General features: G+C 41.6%; 3 protein-coding genes across 4 annotated transcripts in view; 2 read left to right on the forward strand and 1 right to left on the reverse strand.

Annotated features, from left to right (window-relative positions):
- Positions 1-6,675, reverse strand: part of asic1c (acid-sensing (proton-gated) ion channel 1c) — a 92,735-nt gene extending 86,060 nt beyond the window's left edge. The window contains exons 1-2 of one of the 2 annotated variants that reach the window (XM_053438494.1): positions 6,376-6,675; positions 2,657-2,707 (exon numbers count right to left, since the gene is read on the reverse strand). The gene's annotated coding sequence lies outside the window, so the exon portion shown is untranslated. Of the gene's footprint in view, positions 1-2,656; positions 2,780-6,375 lie in introns of those variants that run through there. The other variant, XM_053438493.1, reaches the window with a different exon arrangement.
- On the forward strand, positions 6,505-6,999 carry zgc:92591 (uncharacterized protein LOC436997 homolog). Its single transcript, XM_053438499.1, has 2 exons — positions 6,505-6,686; positions 6,763-6,999. Exons 1-2 carry the CDS (start codon positions 6,573-6,575, stop codon positions 6,997-6,999), a joined length of 351 nt encoding a protein of 116 aa, XP_053294474.1. The 5' UTR covers positions 6,505-6,572.
- A 4,899-nt stretch (positions 7,000-11,898) lies between these two features.
- On the forward strand, positions 11,899-16,231 carry asb10 (ankyrin repeat and SOCS box containing 10). The gene is made up of 5 exons (XM_053438722.1): positions 11,899-12,223; positions 13,349-13,616; positions 14,448-14,952; positions 15,488-15,601; positions 16,046-16,231. The coding sequence occupies exons 1-5, from the start codon at positions 11,899-11,901 to the stop codon at positions 16,229-16,231; spliced, it is 1,398 nt and encodes a 465-aa protein (XP_053294697.1).
- Positions 16,232-18,070: the final 1,839 nt, after the last annotated feature.

The raw sequence follows: 18,070 nt of genomic DNA on the forward strand, positions 1-18,070 counted from the left end.
ACTGTAAATAACTTAAGGCTGTGTTGTTGACAAAACGCACAGGATACCTGAAAAACACTCTGTGTACAAGTCGACAGCAGCAATCGTGTCTCATCTCCAGAGACTAGACGAGTTAGGCGGGTGTGGTGGATGTACAGAGGGCTGATTCTTTCCTGTCTGTAAGGTTTAGTGTGTGGAATTTATTGACTTCTAGTAGTGAAGTTGCATGTTGCAGCTGAATAACCCTCACCTCACCCTCCCCTTTCAAACATGAAAGAGAACCTGTGGTAGCCTTCAGTTGTCAAAGTATTTAAAATATAAGGAAAACAACCATTTAGATGGTCACACACTGGTGGAAACATAACTAGGAGTACTCTTTAATCCATTTCTGCCAATAGATCCCTTTTACCTAAATCATACACATTGGATATTCAAAGTGTCCATTATAGAGTCACATGAGCGCTAAGGATATTTCGATGAGAAAAACAAGAAATCCTGTGACTGCAGTGATTTAAAACTCCACTAAAACTGGAATGTGATAAATAGCTGAAACCGTCTACAGGGAAACAAACATTTATTCACATCTTGATAAATTATAGTGATTTTCTGTCACGGCCGTTGTATAAATCTGCATTTCACGTTCAATTTCCGTACACAGTGATAGAATGCAAATACTCTTCATGCAGCAATTATGTGCATGCTCTTTATATTTGCGTAACATCCTGTGTAAAAGATCAGGAAAGTTAAATTCAAAATTCATATTGGCTGGCATGCCTGTGGTTGCAGATTGCAGGATGAAAGTGGAGGACTTTTCAACAGTAATTGGCTTTCATGTGGATGGTAGAATGCACAGCATAATGCAGGGAATATTAATCAGGAGGGGTAACATTTGAGGCGCTGCTGAGCACTGCACTCTCTCTTTTTGGGCCCTTTGAATTCGATTTTTGACTAAGAGCTAATGTTCTGAGAGTTTCAACAACTAAAACACATGTGGCTTTTAGATTAGTCCGTTTCTTCTTCATTCTGCAATTATTCATGGTGGCAGCCCACCCTCAGGCAAGATATGTTTGCCAAAGCACATAATAGTTTAGGTTATGCAACAAAATGTATAGGATGTTTTTATCCAAATGCAGCTGAGACATGAGCGAGATGTTTCTGCTCACTCTGAAACGCGACCTACCTCATACAACATATTTTTGCTAAACTTGAGATATTAAAGATCCACAGAAATGTGCTATCTATTAATCCACAAAACTATAATTGAGACACATGAACTAGAAATGTTTTGTTTAGACAGAATTGACTAAATGTGATAAAAGCCTGATGTACAGCATAACATATTAATTGGGATCCTAGAAAATGTCTGTTATTCCTGCCGTCAACAAAGATGTTTTGGCAAAACCTGATTTGACAAGTAATTTTGAAGTGAAAACAGAATTGCACAGTATAGCATTAATGTTGCCTCTCTCTCTACATGTGATTCTTAATGATCTTGGATATTAACTATAGTGTTTAGCAACTGTGGTGTCCATGTTATGCAGATTTGGAAAGACCCACACAGGACTGATAACCCTGTTAGGAACTGAACACAGCAGAAAAGCAATTGACATTTGTAAACACATACATCATGAAGTTAGAGGAGAAGCAGACGGCGCTGGATGGAGCAGTGCCAAAATGAATGCAACAAGAAACACAACTGGATAAACAAATCGGACTTCAAGGGTGAACCTGAGGACTTGTATCTGTCTTGAGGGCTTCTACATTTACTTGTGTCTTCTCTCCCTGCCCTCATTCTGCAGGATCCTCTCTCACTCGACATTATTATTAATACAGTTACACCATTACCCTATCACAGGTATAGGTATTGGTATAACCATCATCATTATAACAATTAGTGGGACAGTGCTTCAACACAAAAACAGTTACACAACTGTCCCTGATCTCCCTGTCTTCTCTCTCTCTCCTGCGTTTCTCTGCTTTCACCCCAACCAGCATGTGCAGATGGCTGCTCACCCTGAGTCTGCTTCGGAGGTCTCTTCCTGTTAAATGGGGATTTTTCTCTCTCCACTGTCGCCTGCTTCCTCAATGTTTTTTTTTTGGGGGGGGGGGGGGGGGGGGGGGATTGTCAGGTTTGGCTCAAAAATATCATGAGGCCTCGACCTTACTCTGTAAAGTGCTTTGAGATCATGTTTGTTGTGATTTGGCGCAATACAGATAAAACTGTATTGAATTGACTCTTTATAACTATCCCAGCCTCCAGCCACAGTGTTTTCCAATATACAACATTCAGCACAAGCAGATTTAACAGTTCCTTTGAATTACAGGGGGAAATCAGGATAATGTTTGACTAAATAAATAATCAAACAAGCACATTTTATCAACAAGCTGTTATGTTCGCAATGGTATTTGCTTGTTTGCATAGAACTTGACAAACTTTGTGTATAAGCCCATAACACAACTTATGTATTTGGCAGCTACGGAGTAATCACTGCAGGTATCAAGCTAAGCTTTTGCTATATCAGGCCACCAATCCCCCACACAAAAAACAACACACACACCTCATAGCCTTAAGCAATATGTAAATATAAAAGGCTGTGATAAACAGAACAGCCAACATTTTTCTCTTTCTGTGGCTGTCACAGACGTATCGAGGTAGCAGATGTGCACACACACTCACCTTTTCTTTCCCATCTTCTTTTCACAGATGAAACAGCCAAACAGCTCAAATCTGCCAGAAAACAGAGAAGAAGATGGCCTTCACAATAAACTCAACCAATGGCTGCTATTCACAGTGTCTGGCAGTTGCAGCAAATGACCTTGCATAAATGTTGTCGGAGATAAGGGCTTGTTCATTTGTAATGCATTGCTCAATATCTGCTGTGCACTTACGGGGGACAAAAGTGAGAAGGACGGAACTAGTCTGAAACCCTGAACAAAGAAGTGGCAATCTACTACAAGGAGATTTGGCACCAATTACTCACACAAATGGTAACACTGCTGTGTCATTGATCGACACAAACCTTCCCATTTCTCATCAAGATGCACAGGAGAGGATCTGCAGGGTGTTACAGGCCAAGTTTGTGAAGTAAAAACCAAGAGACAAATAGTGTGTTTCTTCCCTGTTGTGCACTAAAAATGTTTGTGTTTCTATTGTGTGTGATACATGGCAGAAATGTGTCTCTTTACACTGAGTTTAAAAAAATAAAAGCACATTTTAGCAGCTGAGGTTTTCAATTCCAAGTCCGGTGTCATTTTAAACCAAGATATATTTTCATGATGAAGCTCTGCAAAGCTCCGGTGCTACAAGCTCTCAGGTGTTAGGGTCCTATCACAGCTGTCAATCTACCTCCCACTCAACAGTCTGAAAAGCAAACTAGAGACTGGTGTTGCGGCAACTTTCTCAAATTCACACATCCCGAGATTATTGCGTGGAAGCATCTCAAAAAAATGAGTAGAGCCTGAATGGCATGTTCAGAGCAGACACAACTGTGTTTATGCCCAATGCAAATACTTAATGGAGTATTAAAGGTAAAAGCATTTGCCTTAAGATAAAACAACATATATGGTCAAAATTGGTATATCCTGGCATGTTTTAAAATCAACTCCATCTAAGCTTTGGTTATGCAGCGGTAAAACAGATTGGTTAGCACACAAATAACGGGGGGAACATATTTGCTATTAAACTTAAATACTACAACATCACACGTTGAGTGCCTATTTACTTAGGTGTTTAGATTAAAATCAGATGACAAAGGCCTGGAGCAGAAACATGTTTATCCTAATTATCAGCATGACAATCACAACACAATAGTCCAAGGTCGAACACAGTTCGAAGAGATTCACATACCACTACTAAATAAACAAATACCCCCCTTTCCAAAATCAGACGCCATAACACATCAATTAAAACTGAAATATATTGTGTGGAACACACCAAGAGAACAGATGCACCAGGACTGAGCAAACGCATATCTTGGGCTCACCTTTTCAAATATTGATACAGAGTTATTGCAAAATGTGTATAAAATCTCAAGGATGTGTTGAGAATATTCCCAAATGATACTTTCTCGATAGTTCTAAAACACCATAATTAGCAGAATCCTTAAATAGAACTGTCAAATATTTAAAACTATTAAAACAACAGGAATGTAACATGGGGATGTTCTATGTTCTTCAAGGCCAGACATTAATATTGCAAATTCCCTAAACCCATCTGCATTTCCTGTGACAGCTCAACACTAAATCAGACTAAATGAACCTGGGGCTTTTTGGGCCTTTGTGCCTGGGATCCTGGAGGATGTGTCTGTTTTAATTCAGCCTCATAGTCTGTAGCAAACAGTTTTAATCGATATGACCTCAGTGTAAATTAATCAATCTGAAAACAGTGCAGTGTTACATCTTAGCTAAACACTACACGTGACTACCAGGGTTTCTCTCAAGTGTATTTAGAAGAACGATTATTCCGTGACCTATAAGCTACAGAGGTGGCCTTCTTAAGTAAAGTGGAATCTGCAGCAAGTGCGCCACTCCACCGTTAATGCAGGATTTAAAACTGGTGCTAGTGTGCCCCCCAGTGGGCACCATTATTATGTGCAACGGTGTGAGGGTTTCAAGTATTATCTCCATTTATAATTGGACTATACAGGATTGCATTTCCATTTTCATGGCAGACATGTTCACATGTCACATCAGGAAGAGTACAGGTGTAAATAAAAATGAGTGAAATCCAGTTAGCTGCTTCAGTGTCAGGGTCCTTGTGCCTGACTGTTTATAAGATAGACAACATGAGTGCTCCGTAAGAGTGAAGACAAAGAGCCTTGATCCCCACCTGGTGGCTGACTGCAGTACAGGACATGGACAGAACTAAAAACTCAAATCCATATTTCTAAAAGATGGTCGTTTTAGGAAGATCTTATCACAATGTTAATTGTTCTGGGGCTACATTTTTTAATACGTTTGGTTTCTAATTAGTTATTTTATGATTAACAGCTGAAACTGAGTTGTAATTTAAATTAGGTTTTATCGTTTTTAGATAACACTGACTCATCAGCCAATATTGGAATGGTAGTGAAGAGCTATGAAAACTGCTGAGGTGTGAGAGGCATATAAATAATTTAAAACGTAAGCATAGTTAATGATAAAAACAGCTGTATTAGCTAAAAGGTATGTTAGGAGCTTAGTGAGATATGGACATACAGTTCACATGTGACAAAAGTCTTACAATACACAAGCTGACGTTAAAAGCAACTATTTAGATCTGAATGTAAAATTACATTAATTGATTTATAAGTGTTGACATCTGTGACTCATGTGCCTATCTGTTTACCGACTTGTGATGGAGTAAAAATGTTAAGATACAATTTTCACATTAGTAGATTTCGATTATTATCGATATAAATGTCATATTAGTGTTTGTTTATTTTCTTTGACAGGACAGGACAGTACAAGCGTGAAATGAGGACACAGGATGGGGAAGAACCCACAGAAAAGAGCCGGGTAGGAACCAAACCTACAACTGCAGCAGGAAGACTCAAGTCTCCTGATTCTTTTAAGTTTAAAACTGATTCTTGCCTCTATGTAAAGGTTGTGGTTTTAAATCTCTTTATGGGCAGAAAATGAGGTGTTACCTCCTCACTGTCAACAAAGCATTAGCAATATATTGATACTGAACTTTTGTTGTACCAATATTGATGCTTCTATATTGCGATACTTCTAGTTTTCCGATTATTCCAAACACCGCATAAACACACAATGAGCATTATCATAATCTTTACAAGCGTGGCCAGAAGGAAAATGTAGACATATTTTGACTGAGGCTTCAAATTGTCCTGTTTTGGAAAAACAAATTCAACCCAAATTAATCTAAACAAAATAACAATACATAAACAACGTCATTGTTTATAAATAAATACATACAAACTTTCATCAAACACATTTAAACAAACAATTTAGACACCGTCCACTTATTTAGCTACATTGAAGTATAAACAGCATAGTTCAAGCATCACCTCGACCGACATGATTGGCTGAGAGGACGTCACCTTCAAAGAGATACGTCAAAAAAGACGCAAGGTACATATTCACCTACTGTATATCATCACAACAATCACAGACGTAGATCTGTATTATACCGGGGTAACAATTCTAAATCCTAATACCATCACTAAGTTACGATATTATCTGTCTGGGGAGATTCTCAGACATCCAGGTCATGGTAAATCAAAGCACTTGGATACATTGCGTGAATTTGGTTAACAAAGTACAGAATTAACGTACAAATACAATAACTATCGTGTACACCGAGTTTTCTGGCCTGTGGCCTTTTTTTTAATGTCTGTTGGGTTCTGGTTCCACAAGTATAAGAACCAACACGACCCACGTGGATACAACTCTCACCTTGGTGGTTGTTGATGTATTAGCGTCGTGCTAACATGAATTAGCTCGTTGCTAACAATCCGCAGGTGAATGAAATCACGGATTAGCGCCGCTACTTAAACACGCGTCCGTTTCCGGAGAAGAAGGATTTTCACTCCTGGAACCAACCGGATACAGTCGCTTTCCACATCGAGCCTCTTTTCAAACAGTTTCCAAACATGACCAACGATGTGTCCAAGAAGAAAGGCAAAGGCACCGGCGAGAAAAAGACCAAGAGGAAAGCCAAGAGACGGGAGACTTACGCCATGTACATCTACAAAGTTTTGAAACAGGTGGGTGGAGGAAGGAGGAGCCGCCGCTTCCTTATCCCCGAAATGAACTAACACCGACCGTGTCCTGTCCTCCAAGGTTCACCCGGACACGGGCATCTCCAGCCGGGCCATGAGCATCATGAACTCCTTCGTCAACGACCTGTTCGAGCGGATCGCCACCGAGGCGTCCCGGCTGGCCCAGTACAACAAGCGCTCCACCATCACCAGCCGGGAGGTGCAGACCGCCGTCCGGCTGCTGCTGCCGGGGGAGCTGGCCAAGCACGCCGTGTCCGAGGGCACCAAGGCGGTCACCAAGTACACCAGCTCCAAGTGAGCACGGTTCATCCCCACAGAGGATCCGGGGCCACGTTGATCTGACTCTGCGGTGGTTTGATTTCAATAAACGCACAAAATCTTCACTTGTTTATCATCCTTTCATTTTTGGGGTTTGAGTGTGATTGACAGGCCCAGTGCTGGCCGCTAGATGGGGTGATTGCACATGTTTCATAAATACAGGAAGGTTAAATGATCATTTTGCACATTAAATGATATATTCAATGGAAATGTTCTAGCAATGATTTTTGTTCTGAATACTCAACGTCTAAAAATAATAAACTTAAATTTTGGTTAACTGCATTTAGGGCTGAGCACAGACATATTGCAGAATTGTTAATATGGAAAAGTGCTATTTCTTGTATAAGCACAGTGAGATTATTAATGGGGTATTGATTTGTATTTTTTTTTTGCTGTATTAAATTGTTTGTCATTTTCTGCAAAGAATGATATTAAAACTAGAACCTTCATTAAGGGGAAAACAATCTTAACTTAAAAGAAATAAAGGAACATTTATCGTGATAATTATCAGCATTGACTGGAATAATTTTCTGTTTATCTTAAATAAAATCTAGCTTTAACATATGTTCTCTAACTGCCAGAAAGCTTGAATTCAATGTTTTTGACGACTCATAAAATTTATTCAAAATTAGTTTCAAATCAATCCCGTAAAAAAAAAAATAGGTTGAAGTAAATGTTGATCACTTTTAACATTACATCTCCTCAATATTATCCTCTTCATGTAATTAGGTACTAAAATACCGACCTAGAACATTTTTTAATATTTCATTAGAAGTATAATACTTGATTCGAATTACAATTTGATTCCAAATGCACTTAATACCAAATGCTCATGTTGTAAGTAAATGTTCCAGTGACTCGCATATTATTATTTTTACACGTGGATGTATTAGATTGTTAATACTAATGAATCAATATAGGCAGTATTTTACCTTTCAGCTGAATTTTGTTTTTCTTATGTGTGATGCAGAGTGGGAAATGTGGAGATCAACATTTGACTTCAGAAAATATCTTGAGAACAAAGTAGATAATGTTATTCTAAGAATATCAACCCAGTTGATAAACGTTTATTTTTTTGGCTTTGGGTAAAAGAAGAATAAGTTCTGACTCACCTTCATTTATCCCATGTAGAGATATTGACTGTGTGACAGGTACTACGAGATGTTTAGTACACTTGTAATTAAAATAAAAAACACCAACATGCACTGTTTTTTAAAGCGTAATCACTTTCACCTCTGACGCATTGAAACTCAACAAGATCCATTATTCAGTTAGCTTTTAAAATTGACGTATTTATAAACTGTCAGGGGAAATGATTCAACATTGTGTCCTTGTTGTGGATCCTAATCAGGTTTTTAAAAGATGGCCCTGTCAGCTGAATAGTGCGTGATTACAGGATAATGACACAAGCGTTTGCACGAGTCCAATCTGCATAAGATGGAGGCCCTGATAAAGGTCTCTCTAATTAGGACGGTGTTTATTTCAAGCTTTACATACGACCATTAGGGCTGTAGTCTAATGCATGTATGTACAGCTTGAAGTTGTAAAGCCTGCTGTTGTGTCACCATCCTCCAAAGCCAGGATCACTCGAACAATCTACTTGGATGCGACTCCAACCCTCGGCTGTTATTGTTGAGATGCCCGTTTTAGATGTTTCCCAGCATTCCCTGTAATGATATGAAATCTGCAGATGTTATTATGAGGGTGATACAGTCTTCGATGGCAGTGACTTGATCTCGATTATCACGTCCATTTATAGGTTTTGCGTCCTGCACCCTTCCTCCGTATCCCCTCTCATGCCCGTGCCCACACTGGCACTCGTCTCCGTCTCCTTGTTTCATCAGGCTGCTATGAACATATTATGGATGGGTGCATTAGTGAGTGATGCGGAAGCCGGCCTGCCTTGCCTTGTTTTCGTGTGAGAGTGCATCATTAGAAAATGTTCCACTTGGCAGGGAAGCGCGTATTAACTGCGACCGCAATGAAATGAGGTTGTGATAGATGGTTAAAGTTATACAAGACTATTAGGTTGAAATATGAACCTCTCAATTGTCATGATGAAACAGGGGGCTATTTGCGTGGTGATCAGAGCATTGAGAGACAATTGGAATCTGGAAAGACCCATACGATGCATTATAGGTGGTGGGCTAAGGGCTGAAATGGTAGAGAAAAAGTAATCATGCTTCCGCTGAATACTTTGGAGCTACTGTTCAATTCAGGGCCCTATAAATTCATTTGGAATCTCCGCCGAGCATCGAGCATTGTGATGAGAGCTGAGGAAGATTTGCAAACATGGCACCATTCTAAGCCCATATACATATATGGGAAATAAAGCAGAGATGATTGGCCATCAAAGGCTCTTTAATGGCCGGGCAGACTTAAAGCAGACTGTGTGTGTCTACCCCAATGTGTCTGCACGGCCCAAACAGGCAGGGGGACATTGAGAGCATATGAATAAGCCATGGACGATCAGAACCAGAAGGCCAACGCATAAACGCATCTTCTCTTTAGAAAATGTCAGCAGCCAATTAAAGCATGTTGATTATTTCTCATCATGTTTCCATGGTGACATCCTGGTTATTCTACCACTTAAAGAAGAAAAACTTTTGACCCTATTTCTATCTATAACTCCCCACATATGGGAGCTGAAGAGTTTAATGAATGGCTCTCCTTCAGGAACAGTACTGCCTCTATGCCAGATAATAATCTCAATTCCTCTGATTGGAGTTATACAGAAGAAATAAGAAACACCTGATGGATAATTTAGTGTTCTGACGCCACAGCGATGCTCTTTCCAAACTTAGACTTTCTTTGAGTTGCTCTGACTCAGTCTTAAACTAACAGCAGATCCAATTGCGAACCCATTATCATTTAATATTGCTGTAATTACTGTGTACATTTCATTATGTTCTCAGTATATTAAACGACTGCTCAGTGTGGAGGGAGGGCTATAGTTTAATCTCTTTCTGTATTACTGTGTGCCACAGTACTCAAAACAGCATTAAGAGGCTCATAATCAGAGGGAACTAATTGCCTATGATTGCATAAATGAAGTGGCTCACTCTCATCAGGGCTGTTGCTGATGTCCGGCCTCTCGCTGCCTTTGGGAGAGGGAGGCTGTTGACCACAATGTGGGAAACCTTAAGAGAGACAGCTACTGGTGGGTAATGTGAGGAAACCACTGATTCAATATGTCCGCGGGGAGCTGCGAGGCCAGGGGCTGTTACTGCCGCTGATGCTTTTTGTTGTCATCAGAGTTGCCTCCGCTTCACGGAGAAGAAGATGGGAAAAAAAGGAAAAACAAGAAACACGAATGCCCACCATTTGAGAAATGAATTTATCGAAGTCGCTGTCTTTTTCCCCATTAGTAAGTGTTTAGTTCAGCGTTTTAAATAATTGCGTTACCAGGAATGATATTTAAAATACATTTGGGAGTCAATGAGGCGGGAAAGTGCCTACATGTTCTGCTGATGACACCCGGGCCATTTGGAAGACATCAAAGTAGAGAGGAGGTAGCCCAGATGCATATTATAAACTCATTATGTATATCATTTAAAAGGATGTACTCCAGCCGCAAAAACAATATTCCTAGTCTCTCTCTGGTAATGTGTGTTTTCAAAGTTGAAACTCTTACTCGCCTTCAGTTTAATGTGGCATCTATTACCAAACTGTAACATAAAATAAATGACCTTGATTTCCATACCAGAACAGTCATTAAGGTATAGATGAGATGCAGCGATGCTTCTGTGTTTCCAAATGGGATGGGAGGTTAAAGAAAAAAGCTCTGCACAAATATCATGTACTTCTCCACCTGTGGTGCACACATTGTTTTCTGCAGAGCTTGCATGATGGACTCAGGCCCTAACATACGAGATACAGCCAATTTTAATAGACACCGATATCAAATCAAGTTCACTCCTCCAAAATCACAAAGCTTAACATTGTGAACCATGATGCTCGGCTGTACGATCTGTTTTCCTGTTGGAAAGAATTTCCACCAGCTCTTGAAAATGGCGGCCCATCAGTCAAAAAGCGATGTTTGTCAGATGCCATCAGAAGTAGGCTTAAGAGGCTTAATTATGCACTGTCCCTCCACCATCAGAACGCTACACGTGGGGCAGAGTGACACAGCGGTTGCCAGTCATTCAGCCTAATGCTCTAATGCAGGGAGCCATGTGGATACATAAAATCCATTAAGGATGCTGAGCAGAAAAATGCATTTTGCAAACCCATACTCATATGGGGCTTTCACAAATAGGGGATTTTTATTTCCACAATAAAACGTGTCAGGGCAAAATCTGAAAAGTTGCTAACTTGTTTAGGTCATCTATAACTTTTAGTTTTTTAGTATGAAAATTAAAGCCGTGCTGGAAAAGGTTTTTGAAATCCAATTCCTTGAACCTTTATTTGGAAAATGTCTGGCCAGCACACTGAGAGTTTGAGAAATGAGGATGCATTAAATATATCAATGTTAAAGCACGACTTTAACATAAGAGATCATAGTAAGAAAACTCCCCACTTTAAGCACATTATGGTTTTGTCTCATAAGACACCGTGTAATTTAGAAAAGTGTAAAGGTGCAGAGCAGGAGTTTATTCAGCTCATTTGATTCCTGAAGCCTCACAGAGACACTTCGTGGCTGTAACTTTGCTGGAGGCAAACACACGAGGCTCGAGTGGCTGCATGTGAGACATAAAAATAGCATTACTTGTCACACTGCAGGGAGGGTCTCATACCGAATATCAAAACAGCTCTGTGAACCAACCCTGCGAACAGCCGGGAGGCACATAGTGGACATTAACCAGGGAGAGGGAAACAACGAGAGACGGGCCTCGCTTTATCATACACACATCAGTTTGCTCTGTTTGAGAGACTCAGCATGTCGACGGGCAGCTTTGTCTTCACGCCCATGGCCTTGCGTTCTCTTGAACTTGACGAGGACATGCTCCAGACACACAAGTACAAGAGGCAGATGGCCTCCCATCAGCTCAGCAGCTACATGTGCAAGAAGGAGGCCAGAGACCGGGTGCTGCTGAGGTCCAGCTCTGCTCTCCCGCCGGCAATGTGCCACGACTTGGTGGTTCAGAATGCTCTGTACACAGGAGACTTGGAGGCCATGCGGCAACTCTTTCCCAGAGGATCCACAGCGAACCTCATCATCGAGCCACAGGGAGGGGACATGCACTGGGTCGCCAGAGGGGAAGGTAGGAGACAACATCTGTCTTCATTGGGAATTAATTAAGGAATTCATAGGATGTGGCACAGCACAGATAATAGCTTTATTGCATCTCCTGGTGGTTAGCATCCAAAATTTTGAAATGTAAAAAGCACTTGTTATTCAAACTCCTTCTTTGACTGTTTCTGCGTTGTTAATAGAAATAGAGAGGCTTTAAATTATGTTTAATATGCAGCTACATGAAACATGTAAGTGGTGCAGCTCACCCTCAGGCAGAATTTACAGACACAGCCATGCAATGTTTATAGAAGCAGAGCACGAGGCAGTATTTATAGAATCCACATTGCTTTGAGTCTGTTCCCGCATGCAAAAGTCAATGGAGGACACAACAGGAATCAATATTAAATGCAACAATCATGCATTTCACTTATACTTTCCTATTTGTAAATGGAATGTGTCACATCTGAGTGCCTTGAATTCTACATTCAAGTCAGTGGACTTCAGCGGATTTGCTGAGTCACTGAGCAGGTGGTACGTAATGCACCGGTCATTGGCACCCATGCCGTTGCACTGGTGAGGTCCAGGGGGGTCAAATTAAATATCACATAACACCCCCCTGAAATAGCACTCTCTGCACAAACAACCTCCAGAAGTGCTTTATTCCTCCTGGAGAAACCACGGTTAAAAAGACTCAAGCTAGTCGGCTCCACTATGGCTCATGTGGCTCCTCAGGTTGAGTGGCACAAAACGAAATCCCAGCGCAGCGACGTGATCGCCACAGCCAAGGCCACAGGCTGTGTCCTGCAGTTCTGGAACTCTCTGCTCGTAGGCGATGAGCTGACGATTCTCAGTATCGTGGACGATGATGAGTACGACCACCTCATTGATGCGGTTTATGACACCAGCAACATAGAGGAATGGAAGAACTTCAGATTTAACTACAGAGGCCTGAGTAGGATTTCCACTGTTCTGATTTCACTGCTATGATCACTGTGCACAGGGGGAGGTGTAGACATTCTGATGGGGCACAGGGTACTATATTATCATAAAGACTTTGAAATGTTGTGACTGTGCCGAATATTCTACAGCTAACGGAATCTGAGCTCTTGCGACTCAGCGGTAACTTTATCCAAATTGTCGTCCTTGCTGGCAGGACTGTGGTCGCTGACCTACGAGCAGGAACTGACCACGCCGCTTCACATCACAGCGGGTCGAGGGTTCACCGACTGCCTGAAGCTGCTGCTGCAGCGTGGGGCCAACGTGGACCTGGCGCCCGGCGGCACGACTGCTCTGCACGAGTCCTGTGAAAACTGCCAGCCGGAGTGCACCAAGCTGCTGCTCATCCACGGCGCCAACGCCAACGCTGTCTCCGAAGACGGCCTCATGCCGCTGCACATTTGCACAACCGCAGAGTCTCTCGAGTAAGTGGAGTGAGACTAGAAAGGGTGGGCCACTATTTGTGGAGAGTTACAAACTGCAGTACGAATTTCTACATGTTGACACAATGACCATTATAGGTACCAGCTACAACAGGGACACCTCCCACCAACCGGAGACATGTATAACAGCTTAAAGCAAGACTATGTGTGTAACCTCTGCTCAACAGCGACCACTACTGGCACAATTGACAATTACGGCAAAAGTGTAAATGCTAGAACATGGTATACTGTCCATAAGGATGGACGACACATCTCCACCTCCTTCCATTGGCCAGAGTCTCCTCAGTAGGGATCATGGTGTGGAGCTGAAGTATCGAGGAACTGTATGAGCTGTATTGCAGACAGCCACTAGGTGGTGATAAACCACTAAGTTTATTTAATTGACCAAGTTTCCTTTTATTGCAAATTAATTTTACAGAAGGAAATTGTGAAACTTAAAACATTGAACCACAACATGCTTGTACTAGTTAAAGTTTTGCCCACATAAACTCATGGTCGTATCAGGCCGAGTCGGGCTGTAGCTGCAGAACTCTTCAGTGTCCTGGACTGAGATCGAGTGCATTTATTACATAAACAATCTAATCAAACCTACAGATAAAAAAAGAATGAACTGGATTCTGTGAAATGAGTTTGAAATAAATTTTAATGAGCACATTTGTAGCAGGGGGGGTGATGAAGGGTTAGGCTACTTGAGGTCATCTGATACCTCTGCCAGGGTGCGTCAGATAAAAAATGTTGGAGCCACAGATCTAATCTTAATGTGGGAATAAGACTTGTGCTCAATGGCCAAACAAGGTTCTGTATCTCTTGCAGATGTGCCAAACATCTCCTTCAGTACGGTGCGGCAATCAATGGACGCAGTCTGGAAGAAGAAAACACTCCCTTGCATGTGGCAGCCCGGTACGGCCTCTCCGACCACACTGAGCTCTACCTGCGCTACGGAGCCGCTGTGGACAAACAGAACGAGGAGGGTCTCACGCCCCTGAACGCTGCTTGTTCTCAGCCCCAGGAGGAGCAGGACCTCAAGCGGTACTTCGAGGTGTGCCAGATGCTGCGGGGAGCGGGGGCCGACGTCCACACGATGGACCAGGACAAACGCACTCCGTTGCACATGGCCTGCAAGCACGCAAATCCAGACATAGTGGATCTGCTCCTGGCCAACGGGGCCTGCGTTAACGACATGGACTACGGTGGCGAGGCCCCCATGCACAACATCCTGAAGGTGGTGTGCTACAAGATCTCCCATCAGCCGGAGAGGATCGTCCGCGCTCTGCTCAACCACGGCTCTATTCGGGTGTGGCCTGGAGCTCTGCCCTTGGTAGGAAGTGAAAATCTGCACGCTATATCCAAAAGTAGGATAAAATGTGTGCACACGCATGTACTAACGTGTTCCAGGTTGGGCTGTAGCACATCGTGATGCAGTCTGAACCCACTGCTCATCAAGGTGGCCCATTTTGCATAATCAGCGAGGGCTGCACATGTGACACCTTGAGTAGGAGTCTTGAAACACTAAACTGTTCCTTTGCAACAATCCAGACTTCTCCACAGTCGAACCTCCCATTTCAGGACACAACATGAAGTGTTGCACTCTCTGCGGGAAACAGACTACAACTATCAGTGAACCCACGTGCACGAGACAAAATGCATGGTTCCTAATTAGGCAAGTGTTAATAGGAGATTAATTAGCACTAATTGCATAATTTCCAGTTAAACCCCTGGAGGGAAGACCAATCTGTTCATTTCACAAGTGTTTAATTACTTTATTTCTTCAGTTCTATGGAGTCACAAGCTCACTCAGCAACTTAAATGACGGTTGTGTGCTCGTGCTGCTTTGCTCTGGTGTTTCTGTGCAGGTTCTGAAGCACTGCTGCCAATCTCCACGCACCATCGAGGTCCTTCTGAACGCCTACAGCCGCCTCAAGGTCACCGACGCCTGGGCTGAGTCCGTTTCTACAGAGGTGTTAAAGGTGAATGCTTTAGAATTGTTGAGTGACCAGTTACGTTTAACCAATGTGTGTCTTTTAAGAAAAAAAAATTCTGATTTGAAATGTTCTACTTTTGCAGATTTTCGTTGACAAAGCAAAACAAAATTTCACTCCAGAATCTGTCTAATTCCATTATTTGATCATTTAACAGCTCATAAATTCGATGTTGCCTCCAATTAAATTACTTTTAAAGTATACTTTATAAAAAAGCAGATGATCAGATGATTTAGGACGTAAACACACAACCCAAATAACTTGACATTTGCAAAGGGCTCATATTGATGAATGACCCAGTGGATGTTTATTCAATTAGTCGGCCTAACTTATTTGTTTTTGGAAATACATTGGGTTTACTGTTTGGTGAAACAAATGCCATCAGTGTTCGGCCTAATCGACCTGATTTGATTTGTGTTCCTTTCCAATCAGGGGCACAAGGACTTCTATGAGTCCATCTTCTCCTTGGCGCTGACCCCCCGCTCCCTGCAGCACTTGGCGCGCTGCAGACTCAGGAGCTTCCTGGAGGGCCGAGTGCACAGGGTGGTCCCCAAACTTGACCTTCCCACCTTCATCAAGAACTACCTGCTCCTGGAGTACAGAGGCTACGTGCACTGAGAGGAGAGAAGCTCTGTGTTAGAGTTTGAGCTGCTGAGGACTGAGTGCTGCTAAGTAGAATGGGAGGGGGGGGTCATTCACAATAGAATAAACTCACTCATTGCTAGAAATTAAAGCATCAATACTCAATATTTCTTTCTGTGCCACGTGAGCCGCTGCTTGCTTGTCTCACCTTGATTCCAAATCAGCCTTTCCGCACAGCTACGTGTTTCACTGTGCACCACAAGAGGGAGCTATAGCCTTGAGTTGACTATAACGAGCATGCAACTGTTTTTATGTTTTATTTATTGTGAGATCAAAACATTTTTAGTTTTTACTTCTGCTCTTGATAGTAAGGAGACTAACAGGCTTGTATTTGTATATATGTAATTAATATAGTTTAATGCTTATACACAGAGTAATGATGTGTTTTTAAATGGGGGACTGGCATCAAATATTTGCATAAATAATTATTGTTATCACCACCGATGTGATTGTGATTGTGGTGTTTTGTATCAAAGGAAGGCCATGCAGGTTTAAAATAAAATATTCCATCATGGCTAAATAATCTAGTCCCAGTTCTTCTCTTTTCTTTTTCTGGGGCACTATATTTTCTCTCCATCGTCTCTCATGCGTCTTCTGTTTGTAATCTGCTGTTTAATGTTCACTGGTCGTCATTCATCCCTTTTATGGAGGAAAAAAAAAGAAATCAAGATTAAAAAATGTTTTTAAAAAAAGAAAGGAAAATGAGCTCTTGTATGAAAGCAAGATTTAAGGTTAGCAAAGTGATATAAAGTTTGATAATCGTAAAATAAAAACGTCTTGGGAAGATTGTGAAATGTCAGATAAGGTCCTATCTATATATTATTATAATTAAATAAATCATTTCAAATTTAATTGAGAATTTACTGTTAATCTACATCTATTGTTCTAATCTCTCGTCATTTGCGAAAATAGTAAATTTTAAATTATAATCTGTTTAAATTTGTTTGTACGAATTAAGATTATTGTAAAATTATTCATTATTTGGTTTATTTCAAGGTTTTGTGTTTATATAAATCCTTTGAATTAGAATATTTTAACACTTACAATATTTCTATGAGAACATTCTTCTGATTGCTCATCACTCATTACGCATGTGACAGAAAGTTATCCACACACATCCAGATTATGAATCCTCGTTCAGCGTTAATTCCAGTTGAAAATGACAAAAACCACGAGTGAACTGGTTTAAATGACAGCAGATGATCAGCAGTGTAACATGAGCCACCGGAGCCTGAGGAGCCGGGTGAATGGTTTCAGTGGATCAGAGACAGGAGCTGCTGCCGGAGCCGGAGTCACCCGCAATTATGAGAATTAGCCCGGTCCTCCAGAGCTAATCAGAGCCAATGGTGATATGTTTGTGTCCTCGTGCAATCAGACGAGCGGCTGGAGAGCTCGGGCACCCAGGCCTCAATAGGGCCAATCATCATCAGCCCCCATGGCCATTTAAAAGGTGAAATGATCTGCGATTAAAAGCGGTGCTCAAAGAAAAAGGAGAAAAGTGATTTTACCCTTTCTTCCAACACGTGAGGGGTTTGAATGATTCTTCCTGCAAAAAGAGGAGAAATGTGTTAATTGAATTGTTGCGAGTTTAATTGGCAGCTGATGGGTAATGGGTGTTTTTAAAAGAGTTGAAACAAAGTGGAAATTCATTTAAATTTGACTTTGGCCCCGGAGTGTCCGTGTCCACGCTGCAGTTGACCTCTGCCTTAACGCCTTTTATGTGGATCTAATTTCTCGCGGAGTATCTCTCTCCTGGGAACAATTGTTGGAGTAACTTCTCTCTTTTCTCTCTCTCCCCTCCCCTGAGGCCCGAAA

The sequence above is a fragment of the Pleuronectes platessa genome, chromosome 13 (assembly GCF_947347685.1).
Source record: "Pleuronectes platessa chromosome 13, fPlePla1.1, whole genome shotgun sequence".
In the NCBI taxonomy this organism is placed as follows: Eukaryota; Metazoa; Chordata; class Actinopteri; order Pleuronectiformes; family Pleuronectidae; genus Pleuronectes; species Pleuronectes platessa.

Excerpts from the sequence above, each read along its gene's own strand:
- zgc:92591 (XM_053438499.1), top strand. The coding sequence starts at position 6,573 with ATGACCAACGATGTGTCCAAGAAGAAAGGCAAAGGCACCGGCGAGAAA. Across the intron at positions 6,687-6,762 it reads TCTACAAAGTTTTGAAACAG|GTTCACCCGGACACGGGCAT; the intron begins GTGGGTGGAGGA and ends CTGTCCTCCAAG.
- asb10 (XM_053438722.1), top strand. The coding sequence starts at position 11,899 with ATGTCGACGGGCAGCTTTGTCTTCACGCCCATGGCCTTGCGTTCTCTT. Across the intron at positions 12,224-13,348 it reads CTGGGTCGCCAGAGGGGAAG|GACTGTGGTCGCTGACCTAC; the intron begins GTAGGAGACAAC and ends CCTTGCTGGCAG. Across the intron at positions 15,602-16,045 it reads TTTCTACAGAGGTGTTAAAG|GGGCACAAGGACTTCTATGA; the intron begins GTGAATGCTTTA and ends CTTTCCAATCAG.